We start from the raw sequence: 8,646 nt of genomic DNA, 5'->3' as shown, positions 1-8,646 counted from the left end.
GTTTTTTTTTTTTTCAGTAATGGATAGGCAAAACAGGTAAGTACGTATAGCTCCAATAGTATAGCCCAACTGTTGGGCCGGTAATTTACTGAATATACCATGCCTTGCCTTCAATCTTCGAGTTGAACCGAACCATTGCTTCGGTCACTCGTCTGGTCTGCGCTAATTCTATATTAGCTACCAGTTTGTTTGGCACTCTTGGCTTCCTTAAGAGGTTTTCCATCTCCAGCTCAGTCACTTTCCTATGCCGGGCTGTTGAGTGCTAATAAGCACGAAACTGCAGTCCTCGGCTGGAAATCACTGAGCTGGCGGTGTATTTCATGTATTTCTGCCTTAGCCCTGGCTATTGCGCGGTAATTTACTGATTATTAACTTTCTTTTGTTTACCTTAAATTTTGTAGCAACTAAGATTAAAGTTATATAAAATTACTGTATATATATATATATATATATATATATTGCTAGAAAAGTGACTCAAACATGTTTACGTTTAAAATTTAATTCCCTCTAAACTGGAGGTTAAAAACTGAATTCCAAAATCTTTTCAAACTTTACTTTTGAGGTGCAGCATCATTTAACACATTTCTTGAAAACCAATAATAATTGTGAAATGGCTTATCCCTGCAAAATACTGTTGTGTGACTGGTCCAACCAATAATATGACTGAACTTTTCCCTAAATATCCTTTTCATGGATGAAATCATCATGGGTCAAACCTCCCTAATTCCCTACTTACTATTGCTATTTCAGTTGTGAAAACTTGAAATCAAAGACAGAAACATTTACATTGACATAAAATTTATTATCCTGAGACTGGTTACAAGTAAGTAAAGTTAAAAAATATATATTTGCACAAAATTGGCTGCAAAAAATTAATACCGAATTTTCCGGCATTTTTCGCAGATGCTTAAAATACGAAAGAGGTGTCAAAAATTAAAAGTCATGGAACATCTAAAGCACACAACTCCATTACGAAGCATACATACAGTTATTACACATCACCTTCCACGCCCTTTTCACACAATAGTTAAAACACACACATAATTCAAATTTACAAAAACATATATATATACATCTCTTAATATATAACAAGTATCTTTTTTTTTAAGTAAATTCTTTTGAACATAATGTTTAAGTTATTTCTTTCAAAGACATCTCGACATTACGATCGACTAAATCAGATCTTTGTTGAGCATTAAAATATATCACAAAACTTGACTAATAAAGATAAAATTCTAAAAGAAAAAGGTTGAAATAAAAATGCAAATTCAGTCGATGTGTGCTCATTTAAAAAAAATGCACTTTTTGCCCTTGAGAAAAAAGACATCCCCAAGGAAGAATAGGCAGCGTCATAATTACGCTTAGTTTCTTGCCCGTATTGTAGAAGATGTTAAGCACATAATAGGTAGCGTTCCTTACGAAAATTAGAAACTAAATAAGCAGTGCCGGAAATATACCACATTTTGATGGACATAAAACTTGCTTAAATTGTTCTTTTTAAGCTGAAGAATTAGTTGGTGATGCTGCGTGCTTCTTTGAACGAATGAGCAGCTTGGTGGAGAGCTTCAGGGAGGGATTAGAACTAACGGTGATGCTGCTGGTGTTGCAAGCAGACCCACTGGAGCCAGACTTGAATTCTCTTGGCTTGCACTTGCTCTTCAGTTTGTCTCGAAGGTGATTGAGCACTTTGGTCGTACATGAAAAAGCCACGAAGATAAAGAGACCTTGAAGAGTGTTGAGGACAACAAATACGTACCACAGAGCCGCTATGTCTGCGTACCCCGCGACCAGTCCCACCACCCAGGTCAGGCCCATCAACAGAGCGAGCCTGAGGTACAGCTTGAAATTGCGCTTCTGAGATTGGCTTTGCTGCTTGATGGTGGTCTGAGTGGTCATGAGAATCATCCGGGCGCTATGCAGGAACAGCAGAAGGTTGGCGAGCATGATAGCAATCAAGGGGGTAGCGAAAAACACGAGAAGGGCTCTCCTCCGCTTAAACCAGCATCGAGGCTTTGCAAATCCGGGTCTGTAAGACAAGGGGAACGCGTCGGTGTACTCTGCGAACGCGATTAGAATCATCACAAATAGAGGTGTCACCCAAGTGAAGAACGTGTAAGCTGCAAATCTTCTCATCTGCCTCCCTCCCGAAACTCTAAGCTCTGTGGTGGCCATTTTCAGAGTTCTCCAGACATCGTAGGCCATGACACCCATCCAGAAGAAAGACACTTGGAAGAAATAGAAAGTAAGGAATGCTATGACGGTACATGCCGTAAAGCCAAGGGTGTCGAACTGCCCAATTATGAAGCAGCCATAAGCACAAAAGAGGGCAATACACTGAGATACGAGATTCTTCCCCGATAAGTTCTGGAGATCTGGAACCATGCAGAAAACAATGAAATGCAGAAGCAAGCAGAGCATCGAAATTCCTAAGCCGACAGTTGTGATGTATCCCATTAGAGGCACGAATTTCGAGTCATTTTCAGATTCAAAATGAGAACATATTAAAATAGAGCCGTCAGCAGCATGATACTTAGTCGGCTCATATATCCTATCGTATTTCGGAACATAAATGCTGCTGTTGGGAAGTTTCACATAATCTTCATCTCCGAGAGAAATTAACAGGCAATTTTGAAATTTTCCAACGTCTTCTTGAAACTGATTTTCTCCATTCATTGCAGATATGTTATAGGACACGCTAGAAATATTTCTGAAATCCACGCCAACATCTGGGGCATCGAATACGTATTCCACGCCATAGTCTGTACGATTTTCATTGTTCTGCTCAACTGCTGAAGCATCGGGCTGGTTCGAGGACATCAAGGTTTTGTTTCTGGGCACACAACGTCTTTCCTGCCTGACATGACCAGGCAGACAAGTCAAACTGCGACATCTTTTAAAGAATGGATCGTAAACTTCTCCATTGTCACACACTTGAACCATGCCTACTTCTTGTCCTCTCTTCTCGTTGATGTCCAGCAGCAGAGAGAACGCATGAGTCTCAAATTGGCGGAAGAAATGGATGCCCCTCATCTCGGCGGACTGGCACGAAAGGTGAGACGCATTCACGTGATTGCAGAGTGCGCAGTGGACGTTCCGATAACCATCCCCACCGTGAACGAACTTGGTGCCCATATACGATCGACACAAAGCGCGAGTTCGATCATCTGGCCAACTTTCAACACAGTCTGAGATCAGATCCGGTTTACACAATCGGATCTTCCTCTGCAGGAGTAGAGGCATGACAGGATCAACTTCACAATCATGGAAAAACAAGGATCCGTTTTCTCCATCAAGATAGAGACCCCAGTCTTTGCCGTCCGAAGCTAAGTTCTGAAAGACGTATTCCTCGGTAACACTCTTAGAACTGTTGAAGAGTGTCAGCGTCGGGCACTCTAACCTAGGCGTCCAAATCACAATGTTGTCAGTTTTGTCGTTGCACATGCTGCAGTAATAGTTCTTGTAAGTGAGGCCGGTCGAAGAATCGGTAACCGGCATAGACCCCAGAGGATCTGGCAGGCTACCAGCAGAAGTCTTTTCACACAACTGTTTCACCTCATCTGGTCCCTGGTATGAGTTCGGACACGAATCTATTATGTATACTCCACCGAACTGTTTCATTTCGTAGCAACTCACATCGATAGCGATGCTGCCCATGAAGTGGTCAGGAGCATCAATGCAGCAGTCACCATACGAGGAACACAGGTGGTCGCACGCACAGTTCATTTCTTTGATGTTCGCCAGCTCCCGTCGCCGCGAATTCCTCAGGTGTTGGCAACTATCCAGTTGAGGACAACTGTTGCCGAATTGCTGGACTTCGGAATAGTCGAGCCCAGAGCTGGCGGTGAAGAAGCAGAAGGAGAAAAGAATGGCGAGGCCCCCGTGAAGGCTGGAATAAAATTTGAGCCCCATGGGAAGATACCACACGAGAAATAACCTGAAAGTAAAAATGAGAAATACGTGAGAAAGGAGCGTGCTAAAATCATAATAATGACACTGATTAATTGCGACAAGTAAAATGTTTAACTTTGTCCAGAAAGAATGAGTAAAGCGAGGTTCTTAACACAAATTGCAAAACATACAGAACTGTACAACTTGAGACAAAACTATTTTTTCACGAAATTTTAAGTTGATTTCTAACTAGCTCCTGAAGGTCCCGCTAAGCAGTTCTATCTGCCTTAGTGTTTTCTGGATATCCATTTCTATTACTAAGGACTAGTTAAGACGAGAAATTAAGAACATAGAACAAAAGCCTTAGTTTATCTCTGTGAGAAGTTTTTTTTTTTTCCATTTGTTGTTGCTAGATATAACGTTTAGAAAGAAAGCAATGATCGAACTTGATAGATACACGTCTATGGCTGTGAACATTTCTTTTGCCGTTGTTATTGGAAAGTTGCGTTTTTCTGGACCAGCAAGGGAAATCTCCGCTGTATACTTGAATTGATTATTTCAGAAAGGGTGTAAGTCCTACTAAAATCCATTGGACTTGCGTTTTTTCTGAAATAATCGATTCACTTAAAGAATAAATATCAAGACAGTGAAAACTGTGTCAAGTTGGCCACCTATTGCGGCCTGCTATACTTTATTGGTCAACTTAGACCAAGTAGTCAACTAATGCAGGTCGATTTATGAGGCAGTGAGAAGCAAAGGGATGTAAGTGGCGAAATGAAAAATTTGGAGACTTCCAGTACGAATGGTAGGTGAACCCCTTGTCTGTCTTGGGGCAAGATATAGTACTGGTAGCTCTGGTAGGTGCTGCTGTATAGCAGGATTTAGAGAAAAAAAATCAATGTTAGCCAGTATTAATTCTGTACCTAGCAATAGCGCCAACTTGACAGGTTTTTCTGTTATTAGTTTAGATAATTGTTGTCTTTTTAGGCCTTTGTTTCTTTTTGTAGGTCAAATAATGCCTTTGGAGAAGGAAACTGATACTATTTTAGTTTTTCAAATTCCTTTTTTCTTACTTATTTTCCCTTTCTATGAGGAGAAAATGTCCCAGTTTCCATGCATTGCTTCAGAAGTCGAGAAAAACTTGATTTTTCAACACCAACCACAGAATGAATATTTTTTAGTCAAGGATATGAGATTGTTAACTGCGAGAATTTTAGAAAATTTTCTAGGCGTTATTAGATATTCAGCACACTAAAATAAGCGTACAAAGAGCGGTTCAATATTCCTAATTTCTTCTTAAACCAGTTCCAAAGTAATCAAGAGAGAAATTTAGGTGACGCATTTACCCATTTTATTCTTTTTTTTTTTGAGTAATCACGAATTGCTAATTGTTCTCACTTGACCGTTTTTGGAGTCTTGATTTTATTCCCCCCCTCCTCCCGCCTTTCTCTGCAGCACCACCGTCGACCAGCCCCTCCCGATCCTGCTCCTCCAGCGAGCTGCTGGGTGGTGAACTGTTATAACCAGGGGTTCCAGACGAGTGAATATATTCCTCCTAAGGCGAAAGCATGGTGCCCGAAGGTGCCATGCTGGCCAGGAAATACAGCAGGGGTGCCAAAACAGCAGACAATCGCAGACAGGGGTGCCAAAACAGCAAGCAAACGCAGAATGACTTGCTGGCGCATGCACTTCCGGCATACATTCAACATTCACCCACTTCAATATGGCGGAAGAATGATAGGTTGCATCTATGCGTGGCCTTCTATGTCTTTCACGTTGAATGAAGTACACTATTGGATTAAAACTCAACTTTTCTAGGATTAGTCTAAAAATAACAAGTAACTACAGCTTTTGATCACTTTGTAGCTTTTAGGGCTTTCAAACATAATTAAAAGTACGTTTATTGCTTCCATTCAAAACGCTACTAAAAATATCTATCATTATTTCTTGAGTACACGATAAGCAACATTTAATCACCAAAATAATACCCTAACTAAAAATGATTCTTTTGCTTTGTAGATTACAACAGAACAGCAAGCGAAAAAAATAAAGAAATCTCTCTCCAGTCTAGCTTTTTTTTCATTCAAGAAGTGTTAGAAACATTTCCTGTTAGTGGTTAATATTTCGATAACGTTAGGAATTTTTCTTTAGGTTTTTAAACTGTCAAATTGAAGTGGTTGAATGTATGCCGGAAGTGCCAGCGCGTCATTCTGCGATTGTCTGCTGTTTTGGCAGCCCATCTCTATTTCCTGACCAGCATGGCACCCTTGGGCACCATGCTTTCACCTTAGGGGGAATATATTCACTCGTCTAAAACCCATGGTTATAACAGTGTATGAGCTCTTTATTACTTATTTATGCACGGTATTTCATTTTAATATAAAAGCCAAACCAAAACTATTAATGCATCAAATACGACAATTCTGTTTCGTTATTACGAATATTTTCCGTTTCCGGCGAGCTTCAAATTTGTTCATCGAAACAAAGACCAATATACAATTTCTTCTACGTAATGTATTATCATAAAACTAAACTGTAGATGCACTGAATTTTATACCTCATCTATTTCAAATTTTAGTGTACTTTAAAAAAAATAAGAAAAAGGTCAAACTTAATTGTTATTTAAGTCTTATCACTGTAGCATAAACGTATCAAACCAGCCACAATTCAAGAAATAAACACCTCTATTCTAAAATTTAAAACATAAACAACGTTATAAAAGAGCAAATGTTCAAAAAAAAAAAGTAAATTACACACACACGTGCTTTTTAAAGCAAAAAATGCGAACTTATAAAGTCAAAACACTCAAAAAAAAAAAAAAAAAGTTTTGTCGGATTTGTCTCTAAAACACGTGTTTGCAGTTTTTTGGATTTTTAAAAAATTTAAATTATTTTGACTTTTACAGCTCTAATTTGTCTTTTTTAACTATTAGTGTATATTCAGTAAATTACCGCCCATTAGCCATGGCTAAAGCAGAAATACGTGAAATACACCGCCAGCTCAGTCACTTTCCTATGCCGGGCTGATGAATGCTAATAAGCACGAAACTGCAGTCCTCGGCTGGAAATGACTGAGCTGGCGGTGTATTTCACGTATTAGTGTATAGTTTCTCCATTTAACGATTTACCCTTCTAGAGCAATGATTATACTGGTCCATGAAGTACTGTTATATAAAAATTTTTACAAATTAATTTTCGGAAATCGTCGGAAGAAAGCTTCGTTTCATTAATTGCACGAATTCTCAAGTCTACACAGGTACAAAATGCGTCCTTGACGAGGCTGCAGTTTTTTGTTTTTTTCTTTTCGAGCCACAGAGGCCCCCTTCTGACGTCAAACACTTTCATTAGGCATTCCAGAACAAGCCAAGGGGGTCAACGATTCCTATGTGGGTCGCATGACCCTCAACATTCCCTCCTAATTTCCCAGAATCACCGATGGAAAAAAAATCCCTCCCCCTTTCATTCAAATTTGCCAAAAACGAAAAGGAGAGTCGATGCTTTCGCCTTTCGATCCACTCCTCCAAAGACCAAAACCACCTGACGGCCCATTCAGGAATATGTAGGTTAAGAGGCCCACGCGGATCCGGGTTCGAATAGAGAAATAACCCAGAAAGGGCTTCGATCATACCTTTCAACGACTTTCTCCAGAAGTCATTGAAAATATGCCCACCTTCCTCTAAGAAAATATGCCCATAACACATTTTTTGAGCAAGAATAGATTATTGAATGTACCGGTGTCGAATGATAAATTTTCCTTCGAATATCAAGATCTGTTACTAAGATTTGTTTCCAGAATCTCAGTTTAATCCTTTGACGCGTTTTTCGTTGGAATATCAGTTTTATAAACTGAAATGCTTACCTCTTTGCTATGGTAGTAAACACTAAAGAATCCGACGGAATTAACTTTTGGAAATACTACTAGTAATATCAATTTCCTATAGCAACTACTAGTAATCTACATTTAATCGAGTTTTACAAAAAAGCCCTTTGAATTTCTTTTTTTAGCTTACTTTCCCATAAAAGTAAACGGAAAAAAGTAAATAAAAAAAAAACGGGGGGGGGGGGGGGTTGAGATGGAGAAAATGTGTCTATGTTGGTCTGTCGGTCCACCCTAATAACTTTTGCGTGAATGTCCGATTCGAACTAAGTTTTTTTTTTTTTTGGTGTTCGAAAGATTTCGGCGAGGACACCTTATTCCAATATTGCACTGTTTGATTAAACAATTTTCCGCTCAATGAAAATTACCATTGGTGCCTATTGGGAAATTTAAGGCAAACATAATTCTTGAACTTGAAGGCGAATTTGCATTAAACAAACTTTGTTGGAAAAAGCTTTTGATGAACAACATAAGTAGAAAAGATATTTTTTTATTTGAACAATTTTTCGTTCAGTTTTGAACAGTTCAAAACACCTTAAAGTTAGCTCCTGCGGATAAACTTAAAGTCAATATAGATACCGAAATTAAAAGCTGATTTCCTTCAAAATCAAGCCAACTTTGTTTTGAAAAGATCTTGATGAAGAACATGTATGCAGAGATTTTTTTTTTTTTTTTTATAGCTATTTTCAGGGTAATTTTTGAACAATTCATTTTTTTTTTTTTTTTTTTACCATTAACGACAGAGCGAAAAAACGATTTTCTTGGCAACAAAAATTGAAAAAAGTGTACAGATTCTGAATAGTATATTCTCCATTTTTGGTTTCAAAAAATAGAAAAAAAAGTTATCAATAAAAATTACAATACCATATTTTGTAGACTTAA

General features: G+C 38.6%; 1 protein-coding gene across 1 annotated transcript; it reads right to left on the bottom strand.

Annotated features, from left to right (window-relative positions):
- Positions 1-822: 822 nt before the first annotated feature.
- Positions 823-3,909, bottom strand: LOC129220609 (uncharacterized). The gene has a single exon (XM_054855038.1). The coding sequence runs from the start codon at positions 3,907-3,909 to the stop codon at positions 1,498-1,500; it is 2,412 nt and encodes an 803-aa protein (XP_054711013.1). The 3' UTR covers positions 823-1,497.
- Between the last annotated feature and the right edge of the window lie 4,737 nt (positions 3,910-8,646).

Source organism: Uloborus diversus, chromosome 4 (assembly GCF_026930045.1).
Source record: "Uloborus diversus isolate 005 chromosome 4, Udiv.v.3.1, whole genome shotgun sequence".
Classification (NCBI taxonomy): domain Eukaryota; kingdom Metazoa; phylum Arthropoda; class Arachnida; order Araneae; family Uloboridae; genus Uloborus; species Uloborus diversus.
Note: the sequence above shows the minus strand (reverse complement) of the source record. Positions and strands in the feature narration are given on the sequence as shown.

Bases quoted from the DNA above. Each gene is read 5' to 3' on its own strand.
- LOC129220609 (XM_054855038.1), bottom strand. From the start codon at position 3,909: ATGGGGCTCAAATTTTATTCCAGCCTTCACGGGGGCCTCGCCATTCTT.